The 20,972-nt window shown below is 40.3% G+C and overlaps 1 protein-coding gene across 1 annotated transcript in view; it reads left to right on the top strand.

Annotated features, from left to right (window-relative positions):
• The window catches only part of HARS1 (histidyl-tRNA synthetase 1), a 63,901-nt gene that overhangs the window by 5,032 nt on the left and 37,897 nt on the right, over nucleotides 1-20,972 (top strand). The window contains exons 3-5 of the mRNA XM_070746885.1: nucleotides 7,567-7,686; nucleotides 11,363-11,458; nucleotides 14,219-14,344. Coding sequence (XP_070602986.1) covers nucleotides 7,567-7,686; nucleotides 11,363-11,458; nucleotides 14,219-14,344 — 342 coding nt within the window. The remainder of the gene's footprint in view (nucleotides 1-7,566; nucleotides 7,687-11,362; nucleotides 11,459-14,218; nucleotides 14,345-20,972) is intronic.

A 20,972-nucleotide genomic window follows, 5' to 3' on the forward strand; every position in this document is an offset into this window, starting at 1 on the left:
TTTTATTACAAAACAGAATCTTGTGTAACTGCTGTTATATTATTTTCCATCTTATACTACTTTAAAATTAAGATAATTTCTCAATCTAACATACATTTAACCATTTATATCAGCCTGTATAAAATACATATCAATTTTTGTAATAAAGAACTGTTCATAGTCTGGCAATTCTAATTCATTGCATCTATCCAAGCCAGAAAATTAGGAATGGTAAATCTTTCACCCTGCCTCCAATAAATGTAGAGAACATAATACACTAAGGGTTAACACTATTCTCAAATTTTATTTAATTTTCTACGAGCAGAAAAATGAACTGTGCATAATAGTGTAGAATAGAGTAGAACAGAACAGAATGGAAAATTTAATTTAATTTAAGTTAATTCTTTATTGGCCAAGTGTGATCAGACACACAAGGAATTTGTCTTTGGTGCATATGCTTTCAGTGTACATAAAGAAAAAAGAAAATATATTTGTCAAGTAACATAAGATACAACACTTAGTGTTAATCATAGGATACTAATAAGTAATCAAATCATTCTAGGAGACAATAAAAACAATGTAAGTTTTAAAGATACAAGCAACATGGATATACCATAAGTGGGAAGAGACAGGTACTAGTAATTAATTTTTTGTGGGAATTAGTTGTTTAGCAGAGTGATGGCATTTGGGGAAAAACTGTCCTTGTGTCTTGTTCTGGTGTTTAGAGCCCTATAGCGTCGTTTTGAGGGTAGAAGTTGAAACAATTTATGTCCAGGATGTGAGGGATCTGTAGATATTTTCACAGCCTTCTTTTTGACTCGTGCAGTATACAGTGCCTCAATGGAAGGCAGGTTGGTAGCAATTGTTTTTTCTGCAGTTCTAATTATCTGTTGAAGTCTGCCTGTCTTATTTGGTTGTAGACCCAAACCAGACAGTTATAGAGGTGCAGAGGACAGACTCAAATGATTCCTCTGCAGAACTGAATAAGCAGCTCTTTGGGCAGTTTGAGCTTTCTGGGTTGACACACAAAGAACATTCTTTGTTGTGCTTTTTTGATGGGGTTTTTGATTTTAGGTGTCCATTTTAAGTCTTGTGATATGATGGAACCTAGAAACTTGAAGGACTCTACTGATGACACTGTGTTGTCTAGTATTGTAAAAGGTGATAGTATAGAAAAGTTTCTTCTAAAATCTACCACCTTTTCTACAGTTTTGCGTATTTTTAGTTCAAGATTGTTCAGATTGTACCACAAGGCTAGTTGTTCAACCTCACATATGTATGCAGATTCATTGTTGCTTCGAATAAGACTAATCATTGGTGTATTATCTGCAACTTCAGTACTTTAACAGTGTGCACGCTATGGTAAGAGCATTTTTCCCTTGGTTGTTGGTTTGTTTTGAGAACTGATTCTTTAGCTTTTCTGAGTAGTCTTTTTTTTCTTTTTTGCTGCTCTGATCTCCCTTATTAATATGTTCCTGGCCTGATTGTATAGCATTCTATTGCTTTTTCTGTAGGTTTCCTTTTTAGTATGATGTACTGTAATTGCTTAAGTTTAGCTGTAAACCAAGATTTATTGTTACTGTATAAATGAAGATTTTAATCCAGGTATAAGAACATGAAAATGAAGAATTTGTAGAATAAAGACAAGTACAGTGGTACCTCTACTTAAGAACTTAATTCGTTCATGACCAGGTTCTTAAGTACAAAAATTTGTAAGTAGAAGCAATTTTTCCCATAGGAATCAATGTAAAAGCAAATAATATGTGCAAACCCATTAGGAAAGAAATAAAAGCCCAGAATTTGGGTGGAAGGAAGAGGAGGAGGACAGTCTCTGCCAAAGGAAGAAGGGGGGGAGGGGAGGGGAATAAAAAAAAATCCAAAACTTTAAGGCTTAAGAAAAGAGGGGACTGTGAGGTGACGAGGAGGAGCACGTGCCTCTAATACACCCAGCGCAAGGCTGCCTTCCATACACTGCACCAGAGAGAGAAACCCAGGGGGAATGGCAGGAAGCTGGCCAGGCCTTCGTGCCACTCTCAAATTTCTTGGGATATTTTTCCAGGCTCGAGTTCTTGAGTAGAAAATGGTTCTTAAGAAGTTGCAAAAAAGCCCTTGATCACCTGCTTGTTTTATATTCTAAACTGTTTTATATTCTAAACTCTTAGATTGGCACATCTAACAAAATGGTTGTTGAAATCAACATTTACTTTAACCTTGTCATACCATAGGTAATTGTGCCATCCAAATCTACTCTAAATCAAGTAGTCTCTTATTCTGGAAGTTCACCCCTTCTTTTAGCCAGACGGAACAACAAGCATCAAAATACAATTTCAAATCTGGTAAACACAACCCCTCTCTTTCCTTAGCATCTTGCAGCAGTGTGCATCTAATTCTTGTTTTTTTTCCTTGCCATATGAATTTAGAGGTATCCCTCTGCTATTGTTTAAATGGAATATCAGTTGCAAATATTGGTAATGTCTAAAACAGAAAGCATCTTTGGTAAGACATTCATCTTGATTACAGAAATTGTGCCCAGGAGTAATAAATGCAATTTATCCCATCTTAAATCTTTTTAAATATTATTCCAAAGAGGCACATAATTGTTTTGGAACAGTTTTGTGTTTGTATTCGTCAACATGATTCCCAAATATTTCACCTTTTTCTCAATCCTAAAACCAGACTTTTTAGTCAATATATCATCATCCTGTGAAGTTATATTCTTAATCAACATTGTTTTCTGTTTGTTTATTTTAAAACCAGTTAAAGACCCAAACTCATTACCATATTTTTTTGAGCATAAGACACACTGGAGTATAACCTTAGTTTTTGGGGAGGAAAATAGGGAAAAGAATCTGCTTGCCAGGTATTCATCTGACTAGTGTCCTTAGTCTGGTCAGCTTCAGCACATTATTTTATCCCCTGGTTAGGGCTTTAAAAAAAACCTTATTCGGAGAGGGTAACAATGAAAGAGCTTGCTTCCACTAAGAGCTGGGAACATCATTAGCACCTGGAAAGTAATCTTTGGAGCAAGTAGAGCAATGGGAAAAAACCTGCAAAGGCTTAGGGCTTGGAAAACATTATTTTCAGAGAGTAACAGTGAAAGAGCTTGCAAACGAGTAAGAGCTGGGAACATTGTTAACACCTGGTTAGGGCTGGAAAGAAACATTTGGAGCAAGTTAGACCAATGGGGAAAAAAACCTGCAAAGACTTAGGACTTGGAAAACATTCTTTGCAGAGAGTAACAATGAAAGAGCTTGCAAGCTGGTAAGAGCTGGGGACATTGTTGGCACCTGGTTAGGGCTTGAAAGAAACTTATTCAGAGAAAGTTAGAGCAATGAAAAAAGAAAAATCTGCAAAGACTTAGGGCTTTGAAAATATTCTTTGCAGAGAGTAACAATGAAAGAGCTTGCAAGGTAAGTGTTGGGAAGATTGTTAGCAGCTAGTTATGGCAGAAAAAAAGCTATATTCAGAGTATAAGACACACCCAAATTATCAGCATCTTTTAGGGAGGAAAAAGGTGTGTCTTATACTCCGAAAAATACTGTAAATTTCCTCATCAAATATTCTGTATTGCTTTTAGGGTATTGCAGAAATATAACCAAATCATCAATTAAGCATAAAACGTATCAGGAAAGACGTAATGAACTCAATCTGTATAGTCTGGAGGACAGAAGGAAAAGGGGGGACATGATCGAAACATTTAAATATGTTAAAGGGTTAAATAAGGTTCAGGAGGGAAGTGTTTTTAATAGGAAAGTGAACACAAGAACAAGGGGACACAATCTGAAGTTAGTTGGGGGAAAGATCAAAAGCAACGTGAGAAAATGTTATTTCACTGAAAGAGTAGTAGATCCTTGGAACAAACTTCCAGCAGACGTGGTTGGTAAATCCACAGTAACTGAATTTAAACATTCCTGGGATAAACATATATCCATTGTAAGATAAAATACAGGAAATAGTATAAGGGCAGACTAGATGGACCAGGAGGTCTTTTTCTGCCGTCAGTCTTCTATGTTTCTATTAAAAAATTTTCCTTAATATTTGTGCCTGTTATTTTCTCATCTTGCCTGATATCTCTATCCAAAACTTCCAACACCAAAAAACAGCAAAGGAGACAGAGGACATCCTTGTCCCGTACCCTTTTGAATTTTACATGTGTTGGTTAAGTCATTAATAACAATTTTGCTTGCTGTGATACTGTATATGAATAGCTTTGACCTCTTAAATAAAATTCCCACCAAAGTCCATTTCTTCCAGCACTTTAAACATAAAAGCCCAATTTAAGTTGTCAAAGACCTTCTGTGAATCTAAAAATACGTATTAAAGTTTCCTTTTTTTATTATAATATTGTAATTATTCAATAATAATCAGAACAGTCCTCAGGTTTCTTAACTGTCTTTTTGCCACATTGATCTTCATGAATATGTGCCTATAAAACCTTTAGTCTTTCTGCCAAAACTACAGCAAATAGTTTATAGTCCTTGTTCAATAATAAGATTGGTCTGTAAATCTTTATCATCTTAACATCTTGACCTTCCTTTGGTAGTAACACAATATTAGTATCTTTCCCCCTGTAATGTATCATACATTAGATCCTTTAGTGGCTGAAAAAGTTCATCTTTACCTGATTACATTTTTAATAGCTTCTGATATTAAAAGGTAGTTATTGGGTCATTCATAAGTTACTTCTGAGTTTATGAGAGTTTAGGCAACTTGTCTTAACAAATATTCATCTAATTTAGACCTATCTAACTCCTACTTTTTATGCAGTTAGAACAAAAATTATGAAAAGACTTTTGATATGCTTGTTATCTGATTACATTATTTAATATCTACATGAAACCGCTGGGTGAGATCATCCAAGGGCATGGGGTGAGGTATCATCAATACGCCGATGATACCCAGCTATACATCTCCACCCCATGTCCAGTCAATGAAGCAGTGGAAGTGATGTGCTGGTGCCTGGAGGCTGTTGGGGCCTGGATGGGTGTCAACAAACTCAAACTCAACCCAGACAAGACGGAGTGGCTGTGGGTCTTGCCTCCCAAGGACAATTACATCTGTCCGTCCATTACCCTGGGGGGGGGAACTACTGACCCCCTCAGAGAGGGTTCGCAACTTGGGTGTCCTCCTCGATCCACAGCTGACATTGGAACATCATCTTTTGGCTGTGGCGAGGAGGGCGTTTGCCCAGGTTCGCCTGGTGTACCAGTTGCGGCCCTATTTGGACAGGGAGTCACTGCTCACAGTCACTCATGCCCTCATCACCTCGAGGTTCGATTACTTGCAACGCTCTCTACATGGGGCTACCTTTGAAAAGTGTTCAGAAACTTCAGATCGTGCAGAACGAAGCCGTGAGAGCCATCATGGGGCTTCCAAGATTCGCCCATGTTTCCTCAACACTCCGTGGCTTGCATTGGCTGCCGATCAGTTTCCGGTCACAATTCAAAGTGTTGGTCATGACCTTTAAAGCCCTACATGGCATTGGATCAGAGTATCTCCGGAACTGCCTGTACCGCACGAATCCCAGCGACCGATAAGGTCCCACAGAGTTGGCCTTCTCCGGGTCCCGTCGACTAAACAATGTCATTTGGCGGGCCCCAGGGGAAGAGCCTTCTCTGTGGCGGCCCCGGCCCTCTGGAACCAACTCCCCCCGGAGATTAGAATTGCCCCCACCTTCCCTGTCTTTCATAAACTACTCAAGACTCATTTATACCGCCAGGCATGGGGGAGTCGAGATATTCCTTCCCCCTTGGCCATTACAAGTTATGCATGGTATGTTTGTGTGTATGCTTGGTTTTATAATAAGGGTTTTTAGTTATTTTATTATTGGATTGTCACATGCTGTTTTTATCATTGTTGTTAGCCACCCCGAGTCTACGGAGAGGGGCGGCATACAAATCCAATAAATTATTATTATTATTATTATTATTATTATTATTATTATTATTATTATTTTATTACCTTCACAAATTTTCTCGATCATTCTCCTTTCCCTTTCCTTTCTTAGTTTATATGCCAACCAACTTCCTGGTTGATTTGCAAACTCAAAATGTCTTTGCTTCACATGGTTCAGTTTTGTTTCTATTTTTTGAACTATTAATATAGACAGTTGTTGCCGTAACAGATTAATTTGGTGTAATATTTTAGAATCCATAGGTGTCTTTTGCAGTTCAATTTCTTTTTCTCTGATTGCATCCAGTATCTTTTGCCTCTTTTCCTGAGATTTTCTCTTCTCTAGAATATTATATTGTATAAAATTACTAATGTCTCAAATAGTTATCTCTGGAGATTCTCAGTCATCCAGGTCATGATTGTCCCAAAGGTGCTTTTTCAAGAGGCAACTGGACTTTCCAGTTTTTCTTTGAAGACATTTCACGTCTCATCCAAGAAGCTTCGTTCAGCAGAGTCTATTGGAAATATAATATTGTCTAAAAAGTTTAAGTTCAGAAGTTAAGTCTACAGTGATTTCCAGCTTCTTTATTTTGGCTCAGATACACCCCACTTCACCATCTTAAAGTCCCAGAGCCTCAGAAATAACAACGTTTCCACAAAAAGGAAAAAGCAAGTTTCAGCCAAAGGAAGCCTCTTAGAATGAAAGGTAAAATATGCAAAAAGCTAGGAAGTAGTGGCAGACTTTAGTGTCCATTTAAAACGGTTGGTTCTTCCACAGTGAATTTGTTTCTTGGTTGCCTAGCCTCCAGTCAGAGATTTACTCGAGCACTTCTTCTTCATGAAGCTTTCTGAGAGCATCCGGGGGGAGCAGAAGGGTTGATTTCCAGAACTTTCCCTTTCCCAGGAAAGTTTCTTCTGCTTAGAAAACCTTCTAAAGTATAAATCTGTACTTAGACCGAAAATTTGTAATGGTCTAAGTGAAATGGTACCAGTAAGTCCCAAGACTTCCACCGGAAATGCAGTTTAAAATTCTTAAATTGTCATTGTTTGTTATATTAATATCTGATACTTCCACATTTTCATATTCCAGTTAATCTGATAAAATGGTAGCCTCTGGAAACAAAACTTTAGAATCCAGCAGAATGCATTCTTTAACAGTTCTGAATGTTTTGATATGAATAATTTTTATAAATAATTTTACAGTCTATAATCCATTTTCGTTGTCCTATTTAAATTTGATATTTATAACTTTCTATTAAACAAACTTATTCTGATACAATCCATCTGATTGCAGTCCAATTTATATTGACCCAGAAATCAGTCTCACAAGATTTAGTGAGAAATTTTTGCAGATTCTGTACAGTTGTTTGATACTTCCTATGCATATCTTTCTAATATGTATTAGATGAGGAACATAATTCAGTTTGCCCTACAACTACTGCAGAATATGAGAAAAAGAAGTTTTACCCATCCTTATCATAGTTATATAACTTTCAAAATCTGCATCGTGTTGTCCCCATACTACTTACTAATTTAACTATGCTAAAAGTTCCAAATCGTAAAGATATACTGTGAATTGTTTTCTTTTGATATACCCTGTGTCAAGCCACACATCTACACTTTCTTAATGTGCTACACTTTTAATAGGATGGAACTTGCTGAGGTTTTCTTCCAATGTTTTATTTTTGTTTTCAGGGTACTCGGGATTATAATCCCAAACAGATGGCTATCAGAGAAAAAGTCTTCAATATAATTACTCAATGCTTCAAACGTCATGGAGCTGAGACAATAGATACTCCAGTATTTGAATTAAAGGTAAGATGGCACAAGTTAGGGATGGTACCAGTTCAGAACAGGGGTATACTTTCTTATTTAATGAACAATCTTCAAATCTATGACTTTCAAATAGCTGAGGGAAAATACAATAAAAATAAACATATTCTAAGAAGTAATTTCTCCACTGAATTTTACATCCTGAACTGGCTCCATAGTTAGCTTTCCCAGTACAGTGGTACCTCAAGATACGAACCCCTCGTCTTACGAACAACTCGTGATACGAACCCGGGGTTTAGAAAATTTTTGCCTCTTCTTACGAACTTTTTTCGAGTTACGAACCGGCGTTCGGAGACTGCTGGGAAGCCGCACGGCTGTTTTAAAAGGTGACAGCCGGGCGGCGGGGCTTCCCAGAAGCCTCCCGAACGCCGGTTCGTAACTCGCACAAAGTTCGTAAGAAGAGGCAAAATTTTTCTGAACCCCGGGTTCGGTTCGGGAGGTTGCTGGGAAGCCCCCCAGCCCGGCTGTCACCTTTTAAAACAGCCGCGCTGCTTCCCAGCTGTCTCCTGAAGCCGAACGCTAAAGCCGAACTTCCGCGTTCGGCTTCAGGAGACAGCTGGGAAGCGGCATGGCTGTTTTAAAAAGTCGCAGCCGGCCTGGGGGGCTTGCCAGCACCCCCCCGAACCCAGGTTCGGGGTTCGGGGGGGTGCTGGGAAGCCCCCCAGGCCGACTGCGACCTTTTAAAACAGCCGCGCCGCTTCCCAGCTGTCTCCTGAAGCCGAACGCTAAAGCCGAACTTCCGCGTTCGGCTTCAGGAGACAGCTGGGAAGCGGCGCGGCTGTTTTAAAAGGTCGCAGCCGGCCTGGGGGGCTTGCCAGCACCCCCCCGAACCCCGAACCCGGGTTCGGGGGGATGCTGGGAAGCCCCCCAGGCCGGCTGTCACCTTTTAAAACAGCCGCGCAGCTTCCCAGCAGTTGCCGAAAGCCGTTTTTTTGCGGGGGGTTTTTTGGTTTCACGGATTAATTGACTTTACATTGTTTCCTATGCGAAACAATGTCTCGTCTTACGAACCTTTCGTCTTACGAACCTCCTCCTTGCACCAATTAAGTTCGTATCATGAGGTATTACTGTATTTGACAAATCACTGTATTCTTTCTAATTATGTTTTCTTAAAGAGAGGAGGGACAACAGGCAGAAAAAGATAAGCTTCTTGGGAAGCACAGAGGGAGGTGAGGGAAAAGTGTGTGTGCAGAAAGAATGTAATTATGGAGATTAGGAGCACCCTGAGTAGGAGTGAAATTCATGGTCATCAAGGGATGATTCCAATAATTTAAAATTTATTTCAACCAGCTTAGAAGCTCTTGGGGTACTTTTTCCAAAACCTTAAAGGTTTTCAGTGTTCATTAAAGTTGCAGATTTCTGCTATGGCTGTTTATCTTGGATCTCAATGTTACAGTATGAAGTCAACTGATCCCACTTCTTTTCAGTTACTATATTAATGCAGTGATAGATGCTTTCATGCAAGGAAGAGTTTCCCATACTCATTGCAGATCTTTATTGCTTTATGCAGATGATACTGTCATAGCATTGCAAACACCACTGAGTCTTGGAAGAAACACAGAGCAATAGTCCACTTCTGTAGGGAAAATAGTGACACTGAACTAATTATATCGAGATTTAAAAATGATATAGCCCTAAGACCGAACAGAGAATTGCTCAATGCCACGATCAAGGGATGCAAAGCAATATTTGAATGGACTCAAATCCTAACATTGTCCCTAACTGGATAAACAATATGTACTTGGTGAAATTTTAATTTTAAAAAAGTCTTGGATTTCTTCTCAACTCCTGCTCATCTGGATCCTTCCTTATCAAGTCAGTTTGAAACAGCTATTGAATATTTGTTATTGGGCTTTTATACTTTGTTTTTTGTTTTGATTTTGGAATGTGATGGCCAGCTATTCTGCATATTATTGAACTCTACACAGCATGATGAAGTAAAGAAGACAATACAACAGGAAAAGACAATATATCCTTCAATTTTGGGAACATCAAAATTGGGCTATCTAAAGTTTCTACCATAGAATTATTGTAGAGGCTAAAGTTGGCTGGAATTAAAATGCATCCATCTTTCCCTATTCTTAATCTTTTTGAGGGCAATGATCTCACCATCGTTTCTGAAGACTGCTACAGGCCTTCTATCTAACAATCTAATCCTGAATAAGTATAAATATAATTATAACTTTTTCTAGAGCCTTCTGCTGGACCTTCTTGGTTTATGGTATTCATAACACATACTAGCCTCAGAAAAATTGCTACTGTGGCTCTAGGAAAACTCTTTTTAGTTTTAAGTAATCTTAATTCTTCTCTTGTGGTTAGGGTTGTGAAATATCTTTACTGGTCCATACAACTGTGCAAAACTTGACTTAGATGTGTTGTTTTACTGCTTCATACATACATACATACATACATACATACAATATATATATATATATATATATATATATATATATATATATATATATATATATATATATATAGTAATAGATAGATGTAACACTTTATTTGCTTTCTCTGAAAACAGTTATGTTAAATGTCCATGTTCCCTTTTATATCTAGCACCAGTGTTCCCTCTAATTTTTTTGGGGGGTGGGCGGAAAAGTATAGTGTCTGAGCGGCAGTCCCTTCGGGACTGGGCGGCACAGAAATATTAAACAAACAAACAAACAAACAAACAAAAAACCCACCCTGTTTTGCCTCAGAGAATTTCAAAATAAAATACTGTAGTGTGTGTCTATAACAGTGAGCTCATAATAGGGCAACTCTATCAATATCAAAATGCCACTTAAATAGTTGAGCTAGTTTCAAACTAGATTTTGATTTTCTTTCTCTCTTCCTTACTCCCATTCTTTTTCTTTCTCTTTTCCTTCCTCTCTTTTTTCTATCTGTTTCTCTCTCTTCCTCTCTTCCTCTCTCTCTCCTTCCCTCTCACTCTTTCCCTCTCGGCTTCTGGGCAGGTTTGGAAAACTCTGAGTTGATGATGATTTTTAAGTGAGCGATTGCTCACTGCTCAGCTTAGAGGGAACTATGTCTAGCACTATCATAATTGGAGAATATTTGCATCAAGACATCAAGAATTCTTTAATCAAGTCTGTTTGCAACACTAACACATATCAGATTTTCCTGATTGTTTTCTGTGTCTCCTTGTGTTCATTGTTAAAAGTACCACTTTCTTCCTACCCGTACAAGAAAAAAGCCATTTACAAGTGCCTCTTTCTATGGTATTGTCATGGCTCTGAAACATTGTTTCAGTTAAATCTGCCATACATTCGCTTTAAATGTTTTGCACTATGAAAGCAAAGCAAAAATATAAATTGCTATAAAATCTGGTCTCTATACCTGGTGGAATGCCTTCTCTGCACTGGTCTTCCTTTCCTATTTATATCACTGCTATTCATTATTTTGACATTTATATTATGATTGATTACTAGTTTTTGTTTTGTTTAACCTGCTATTATATAAAGTACAAGAAAGGAATATAAATTATTCAGTGTTATTATTTTTATTCAGTTGCCCAAGTAATTGTGACCTTTATAAGCACATTGTGAGTAGAACTTTTATTGGTCTTTTGTAACAACATGATTTACTGTTGTTCTTACCGGTATATGTCCTTTTTAATTTCTTTTTCCTGTCTTCTTTCCTATTCTTTTCTTTTTAGGAAACCTTAACGGGGAAATATGGAGAAGATTCAAAGCTAATCTATGATCTGAAAGACCAAGGAGGAGAGCTGCTATCACTTCGCTATGATTTGACTGTATCCTAAGGCCTGGTATTCCTGGCATAAATATAAAATGGCAAGAAGGCATTTTGAATTTACATTTGATATTCTGTGCTCAGAACTATTCAAGCTCAGTCCATAGACTGGAGGCTTTATTTTGATAGTTTAACTTGTTGGCTAAATTAATTTTCAACTAGAGATAATGAAACAGGGAGAAATATATAAGTATCCAAACAATTGGCTAACTAACTGCACAAACAAAATTGGCTAATTAACCACACTAAACATGTAGTGCTCAATGAAACTACATCTACATGGATTTAGTATTTAGTGGAGTATCCGAAGGCTCTGTTTCAGGCCCAGTACTCTTCAACATCTTCATCAATGACTTGGACAAGGGGATAGATGGGGAACGTATCAAATTTGCAGATGACACCAAACTGGCAGGAATAGCCAACACTCCGGAAGATAGGTGCAAGATACAGAAGAATCTTGACAAACCTGAACAATGGGCATTATCTAACAAAATGAAATTCAATGGTGAAAAAAGGTTCTACATTTAGACAAGAAAAACAAAGTGCACAGCTATAGTATATGTAGTACATTGCGCAAGAGTAGTAACTGTGAGAGGGATCTTGGAGTCCTAGTGGTCAACCATTTAAATACAAGCCAGCGATGTGCAGCAGCTGCCAAAAAAGCCAATACAGTTCTAGGCTGCATTAACAGAGGGATAGAATCAAGATCACGTGAAGGGTTAATACTACTTTATAAGGCCTTGGTAAGGCCACATTTGGAATACTGCATTCAATTTTGGTCGCCACGATGCAAAAAGGATGTTGAGACACTAGAAAAAGTGCAGATAAGAGCAACAAAGATGATTAGGGGACTGGAGGCTAAAACATATGAAGAATGGTTTCAGGAACTGGACATGGCTTCTTTAATGAAAAGAAGGACCAGGGGAGACATGATAGCAGTCTTCCAGTATCTCAGGGATTGCTGCAAAGAAGAAGGAGTCAACCTATTCTCCAAAGCACCTGACGGTAGAACAAGAAGCAATGGGTGGAAACTAAACAAGGAGAGAAGTAACTTAGAACTAAGGAGAAATTTCCCGATAGAACAATTAATCAGTGTCTCCAGAAGTTGCAAATGCCCCAACACGGGAAGTTTTTAAGCAGATGTTGGATAACCATCTGTCTGAAGTAGTGTAGGATTTCCTTCCTAAGCAGGCGGTTGGACTAGAAGACCTCCAAGGTCCCTTCCAACTCTTAATTAATTATTAATTTGATGCCACTGTAACAGAAGTTACAAAATATCTTGAGATCCATTGCTAAAGTATTCAATTTCTGAGAATTATTTTCACATCCCGCTTTTACAGAAAACCATGACATTGCTTAAATACATGTAGGCAAACTTATATGAGAGCATGTTCCATTAAGGAATATTGAAAACAAGTTTAGTGAGATTTATGTTTGAGTAGGTAATGCAAGACTGTTATTGCTGGTATTTTCTAAAAGGTAAATTTAGGTATTAATTTCATATTTTCATATCCATATTGGATCAAATGAAATACTGGCTGAACTACATAAAGGTAGCAGTTAGGAATTAAATAAAATTTAGATTTGTAGTTCCGGTCAGAGTAAATCCATTGTGCAGTTTTAAAGATTTGTTTCTGAACGGAGAAACAAAAACTGAAGTGACAAATCAAAGAGGAGAAGAGACCATAATATTTTCTTCTGGACTCTCTAAGAGAAATGGTTAAGCCCTCCACAGTGGTGAGACTTAGATTTTTAAAAGAGATTTGCTAAATAATATGGTAGCTATCAAAAGCCATTTTTCAAGCTGCTTAGGAGGAACATAATTGCATTTAAGAACAAGATATCTCTCTTGTATTGCTGAGATATGGGTTATATCCAAATATTGAGGAAGGTTCATAGGGTTACAGCTTCTTTCTTTAGATCTGACTTCTCATTCTGCTCCTCATGCATTTTTTCCTTTCCTGTTAGTGTTCAGAAGGTCCGATGACCTGGCTTTCTGGGGGACTTTTAACCCAGCTTGTTTTTGTTAGGTTTCATCCACCTTGTATTTCTGCCATCTCTATATTTTTGTTGTTGTTGTTTTGTTATTTTTATTTCCCTTATTTTTCATGTTTTAAATCATTTGTCAGTCATTAAATCATTTATAAGCTGCTGGGAATTGATAGGAACTGGGTCAATTTAAATAATAATGATTATCCCTTAGTTCATCTTTGAATTACTCAGAGGTCTCAGAGAAGAATATCTTCCTGTTAGGACTTTCAATAGTTTCTGCTTGAGATAAGTTATTTAGCAGTACAGGTAGTTGTCACCTTATGACCACAATTGAGCCCAAAATTTATGTTGCTAAGCATTTGTTGTTTTTGCCCCATTTCATGACTATTTTGCCACAGTTGTTAAATCACTGCAGTTGTTAAGTGACTCATGGCAGTCCTTAAATGAGCCTGGCTTCCCCAATTAACTGTCAGAAACCAGCTGGGAAGGTTGCAAATGGTAATCACATGACCCTAGACAGTGCAACTGTCATAAATACATGCCAGTTGCCAAGTGCCAAAATTTTGATTATGTGACCATGCAAAGATCATGTGAAAATTGGTTGTCTTTTTTTTTTTAGTGCCAATGTAACTTTGAATATTCATTCATCAAATGGTTGTCCATTGAGGGCTACCTGTAAAGGTTTTTAGATTCCCCCTCTGTTCTAGGGAGAATCTAAAGATGGGTTGCCTTAGAATTTCAAGGGTTCTCCTTAGCCTTCTTTGTCCAGGTGCCATTTGCTCGTTATTTGGCTATGAACAAAATCACCAACATTAAGCGTTACCAAATTGCTAAAGTCTACAGGCGGGATAATCCAGCCATGACGAAGGGACGTTACAGGGAATTCTATCAGTGTGTAAGTACATGTGAAATAACATTAGATTGTAAATGACTAATGGGCTTTCTCCACAGTGAGATCTACAGCTCCACGGTATTGGATACAAATGTGGGTAGCATTTCCTAATGTTGCAACAATTTTTGTCTCTAGTTGATGTGATCATATGTTTGGATAGTTCTGCAGCAAGCCCAGAGATAACAACATTGTTTCTCTATCTTATTAATTTCCATGGAATGTTTCGCCTTTGGGGGAGTATAGCCTGTACAATGTAGATTTATACTGAGAGTAGATCATTCTACATCAGATACTGTTATTCATATAGATGCAACATTTGAAGTATTTAATACGGATTTCAATTCTTTCTAATTTGAGATACATGGTAATTTTTCAATAACAGTTATATGTTTGATTCTATGCGCTATATGTCCTATTATCATAATTACATGTGTCCATTTATTTATGCTAAAGTGATAAGCGTATCTTAATTTAAAAGGAAGAGATACATTGCTTACCTGGTAATGATAATGTAATTGAGATATTTATAGTTATCATACCAAATATAGTGTGGGGGTGGAGATTTGGTTTGAATGTAGCAAATAGATTGGGTGATTATGTTTTAGTGATCTGATTGGTTGGTAGAATCATAATTATTAGAAGGATTGACATGGTGATTTTTATGAAGTGTTTTTTTGTTTAAGGCTGGTTTCCAAATCTCTGGTAGGCGGGACGTGTCATCTCTTTTATTTATGCAAAGGGGGCTCCTCTCAATCTCTATGGCTTCCAAGGCAATTCTTCTATATAAATTCTCTGTTTTGTGAAGTAATTTAATTTTTTCAAAGTCAATTTCGTGCCCTGTTTTTTTAATGTGCTGGACAAGGGAGGAAGTCTTTTCTTCTTTTTTTAATTGCATTTTTATGTTCTGCAATGCGTGCACTTACTCTTCGATTGGTTTGTCCAATGTATGTGGCTGCACATGTTTTGCAAGGAATTTCATAGATTCCTTGGTATTCTAATTGGATTTTATCTTTTGGGCTCCTTAGGATATTAGATATTTTTTGGTTAGTGCAAAATGAAGTTTTGATGTTATTCCAACTAAAAACATCATATGTGGAATTGAAACTACTCTAAATAAAATCAACCCAGATACAGCCAACAAAATCAGACTTAAATTCACTAATATTCTCTGCTCTAGTAAACCTCCTAGAAGCAACATACAAAAGGAGGAAAGAGATGCACTTATCAATTTGAAGAAAGACAATGATATAATCATCCTTCCAGCCGATAAAGGAAACTCCACAATAGTGATGAATACATCAGACTACAAAGAAAAAATGACAACCCTACTACAAAACCCGGCCTACAAACTCCTAAGCACAGATCCTACCACCTACCTAGAAATAACCACCAAATCCAAAATCAAGGCCTCTCCCATCAGTGAAGAAATCCAGCAAAAAATCATCCCCAGAGAAAAATCTTCCATATGTCCAAAACTCTATGGCCTTCCAAAAATACACAAGGAAAGAATACCTCTCAGGCCAATAGTCAGTTCTATAGGCTCCCCTCTACAAAACCTTGCCAAATTTTTAGCCAAATACCTTCAACCATATACAGAAACTATTACCTCATATGTTCAAAATTCATTCCACTTTATACAAATAATTAAAAAACAAAACCTACAACCCGATGACCTACTTGTGAGTTTTGATGTCGTGTCCCTTTTCACACAAATACCTATTAAAGAAGCCTTGACAGCTATCCAGGACAAACACAAGCCCCCCAAATATATCCTAGACCTTACCAACCACTGCCTGACTAATACATACTTCCTCTATAACGAACAAAGATATAAACAGATAGAGGGAGCCCCCATGGGATCACCCCTCTCACCTGTCATCGCCAACCTCTACATGGAATATTTCGAAAATACAGTGATCCCCCGATCATTGCGAGGGTTCCGTTCCAGGACCCCCCGCAACGAGCGGGTTTTCGCGAAGTAGCGCTGCGGAAGTAAAAACACCATCTGCGCATGTGCAGATGGTGTTTTTACTTCCGCAGCGCTAGCAAGGAGCCGAAGATTGGGGGCGGCGCAGCTGTTTTAAAACGTCGCCGCCGGCATGGGGGGCTTGCCAGCACCCCCCGGACCCCCAACCCGGGTTTGGGGGGCTGCTAGGAAGCCGCCCATGCCGGCGGCGACATTTTAAAACAGCCGCGCGGCTTTCCAATGAGTCCCGAAGACAAACGTCAAACTTCCACGTTTGTCTTCGGGACTCATTGGAAAGCCGCGCGGGTGTTTTAAAACGTCGCCGCCGACATGGGGGGCTCGCTAGCACCCCCCTGAACCCCCAACCCGGGTTTGGGGGGGTGCTAGCGAGCCCCCCATGTCGGCGACGACGTTTTAAAACACCCGCGCGCCTTCCCAACTGAGCCCTCAAGCCAAGCGCCAAAGGCGAACTTCTGCGCTTGGCTTGAGGGCTCAGTTGGGAAGGCGCGCGGGTGTTTTAAAACGTCGCCGCCGACATGGGGGGCTCGCTAGCACCCCCCCGAACCCCCAACCCGGGTTTGGGGGGGTGCTAGCGAGCCCCCCATGTCGGCGGCGACGTTTTAAAACACCCGCGCGCCTTCCCAACTGAGCCCTCAAGCCAAGCGCCAAAGGCGAACTTCTGCGCTTGGCTTGAGGGCTCAGTTGGGAAGGCGTGCGGGTGTTTTAAAACGTCGCCGCTGACATGGGGGGCTCGCTAGCACCCCCCCGAGCCCCCAACCCGGGTTTGGGGGGTGCTAGCAAGCCCCCCATGTCGGCGGCAACATTTTAAAACACCCGCGCGCCTTCCCAACTGAGCCCTCAAGCCAAACAAACCCGGGTGGCCGGGCGAGCAGCGAGCGAACGGCGGGTGGCCGGGCGAAGGGCGGGCGAGCGGCGGGCGAGCGGGTGCTGGGGGGGGGGCTTCTCGCCCTCCCGCCAGCAAGAGGGGGAAGACCCAGGGAAGCCGCCCAGCAGCTGATCTGCCCGGCGCCATCTACGCATGCGTAGCCATAGAAAAAAAGGGCACGCATGCGCAGATGGTGTTTTGACTTCCGGGTTGAAAAATCGCAAATTAGCCTGTTCGCAATGGTCGGGAACGCAATAACCGGGGGATCACTGTAATGCATTAGAGCAATCCAAATACAAACCTAAACTTTGGCTGAGATATGTCGATGATACCTTTGTAATTTGGCCACATGGTAAGGAAAAACTAGACAATTTCCTCACACATCTCAATAGCCTACACCCCAAAATACAGTTTACTATGGAAACAGAAATCAATGATCAACTTCCCTTTCTAGATGTACTGGTCTATAAAAAACCCAATGTCAGCCTAGGCAGGGCCGCCGATAGACGGGTATTATTGGGAGTGGCGTAACAGGCCCGGCCAAATTGACAAATAGGGGGGGCCCGGATGGTTTTGCCGGCCCCCTGGCGCCCCCAGTAATTTGTGCCCAGTGAGCAGCGCCGACGCCGAGCTCCAGCTCCTTGCTCGCACAGGCGCAGTACCGGCCCTCTCTTGAAGCGCGCGGCGAAGGTAGGAGCCCCTTGGGGTGGCGCCGTTGGGGAACGAGGCTTGGGCGGCTGGGGCGGCTGGGGCGTTCCCTGTAGCTGTAGTCGCATCCCCGCTAAATGCGCACACACACCACACACACTCAGGCGCGCGCGCGGTGGCTCCTGCTGCTGCTGCTGCTGCTGCTCGGGGTTGCAAAGTGTGACGCACGCCGCGGAGCCGAGGCATGGCTTTCACTTTACTTAGGGGAGGCCCCCTTCTCGCGGCCAAAAATAGGAGCACCTCTTGCTTGGCTGGTGGCGGCGGTTGCGTGGGCGGACGGTGCGGGGGCTCCATGGGAGGAGGAGGAGGAGAAGAAGGAGGGAAGCAAGCAAGCAGGCGAGGAGGAGGAGGAGAATCTCTCCACCCGCGTCAATGTTCTCTTGAGGGGAAGGAATCGGGCTTTGCATCTGCCAGGCGACAACCGAAGAAAGCCGGCTTGGCGTGGAGGAAAGAAAGCGAGGGAAAACATCCAAAAGGGCGGCGTGGAAGCGCGCACCTTTGTGTGTGGGGGTATATTTCAATAAAAATACACAGTTGGCATAGGTGTGCGTGTGTGGTCTGTGATTTCATTGCACACGCTGGCGGGGAGCAAGCTGCAAAAACAAACGGACGCTGCGGATACAAACGCGCAGCTTCTTATTTTATTAATCAACCGAGCGTTATCTGCAAGCGGCCACGTTCAAACAAACCCCAACCCGGTGAAATGCAAATGTTTCTCGTCTTCTTTCCCGTCCTTAGCGCACCCCAAAATGCCCCCCCGGCCCCGCACACCCTTTTTGCCAGCGTCCGGAGAACGAGAGAGAGTGAGAGCGACAGAGCAAGATAGAGAGAAAGTGAGAAAGAGAGAGAGAGAGAAAGAGGGGGGAGAGAAAGAGATAGCAAGAGAGACAACGAGAGAGAGAAAGAGTGAGAAAGAAAACAAGAGAAAGTGAGAAAAAAAGAGAGCAACAGGGGGAGAGATAGAGAAAGAGGGGGAGAGAGAGAAAGAGAAAGAAAGAAGAGTGAGAGATGAGAGAGGAAGGGAGTGAGAGAGGAAGAAAGAAAGAGAGAAAGAAAGATGAGAGAGGAAGGAAGAGAGTGAGAGAGGAAGAAAGAAAGATAGAGAAAGAGAAAGAAAGAGAGAGATGAGAGGAAGGAAGAGAGAGAGGAAGAAAGAGAGAAGAGTGGAAGGAAGAGAGAGAGAAATGATAGAATAAAGGGGAGAAAAAAGAAATGACAAAATGATTGAGGCAGAGAATGACAGGAAAGAGAGAGGTGACTCTTGATTTAAAGCATATGGTAAAAGCACTTAAATAATAACAGAAAACCCCCCCAGCCCTCACCTGTTTTTATTAATAGTTTTGCTGGTTGTTTTAGTTTTAATAGTAATGGATTTTGGCTTTTTTAATTATTAATTTATTTTAATAAAAAAGAAGGGATTTATATATTTATATATTTATATATTTATATATACAGTATATGCTGCCCAGTCCCAAGTTTTTCCTTATTTCCAGATTGCATTTCCTCTTGGTGAGGTTGCTTCTTGTACTACCTTCAGGTGGCATGGAGAATAAATAGATGCCATCTGCTCTGTGCCAGCCCTTTAAAGATTGGGAAACTACTATTATATCCCCCCTCAGTTTTCTATTTGTTGAGCTAAACATACTCATTCTCTTAGCCCTTGTTCATAGGATTTAGCCTCTAGGCCAGAGGTGTCAAACTCAATTTCATTGAGGGTCATATCAGGGCTGTGTTTGACCTCAGAGGGACGGGGGAGGGCTTGCCCAGGGTGTGTGGCCATGGTGGGCATGGCACGGGATTTGGGGGCAGTAGTTTTAAAATGGCGGGGGGGGGGCATACACTTAGGCTGTATGGGGCCCCAAAATTCCTGATGGTGGCCCTGAGCCTAGGACACACTATCTACCAAAAGAAAACCCATACCAACCGTTACCTAAATGCACACTCACACCACCACCCCGCACAAATCACCTCAGTGGCCAAAACTCTCATCACCAGAACCAAACGCCTAGCTGACCATGAGCACTTAAAAACTGAATTGAACAAACTCAAAGATGTATTAATTTCTAATGGATTCGAAGGGAAAACAATCACAAACCTAATAAAAAAAGAGACACTCCCCAAAAAACAAGATCAAGAACAGGACAATGGTACCACCATCCTCCCTTACATCAAGGGCACCACAGACAAAATTAGTAAAATTCTGCACAAACATAACATCAAAACTTCATTTTGCACTAACCAAAAAATATCTAATATCCTAAGGAGCCCAAAAGATAAAATCCAATTGGAATACCAAGGAATCTATGAAATTCCTTGCAAAACATGTGCAGCCACATACATTGGACAAACCAATCGAAGAGTAAGTGCACGCATTGCAGAACATAAAAATGCAATTAAAAAAGAAGAAAAGACTTCCTCCCTTGTCCAGCACATTAAAAAAACAGGGCACGAAATTGACTTTGAAAAAACTAAATTACTTCACAAAACAGAGATTTTATATAGAAGAATTGCCTTGGAAGCCATAGAGATTGAGAGGAGCCCCCTTTGCATAAATAAAAGAGATGACACGTCCCGCCTACCAGAGATTTGGAAACCAGCCTTAAACAAAAAAACACTTCATAAAAATCACCATGTCAATCCTTCTAATAATTATGATTCCACCAACCAATCAGATCACTAAAACATAATCACCCAATCTATTTGCTACATTCAAACCAAATCTCCACCCCCACACTATATACTAGGAAGAAATGACAGTTGCAAACATTCCATTTTACAACAGCACGAAGCTTTAGTTACATTTATAAACTTAGTAGCTGAACTTTTTCCTGCTAGAGTCCGGAGAGATGATATCCCAGGTGTTTATGGATGATGTTTAGGTTTTCCATAAACAGCCATTTTATCTCTTAAAGTGCTTTTCTAGATGGAAGAAAAGCACTTTCTTCTTTGGGAAACACTTTCTTCTTTGGGAGGTTACAACTTGTTTTTAAGGTTGTAATGAGTGCCTTAAATCTTAACCTACAGATAAAAGTATACTGTGCTTGAACACATGCACTCTGGAAAATGTAAGC

This window comes from Erythrolamprus reginae, chromosome 3 (genome assembly GCF_031021105.1).
Source record: "Erythrolamprus reginae isolate rEryReg1 chromosome 3, rEryReg1.hap1, whole genome shotgun sequence".
Classification (NCBI taxonomy): Eukaryota; Metazoa; Chordata; class Lepidosauria; order Squamata; family Dipsadidae; genus Erythrolamprus; species Erythrolamprus reginae.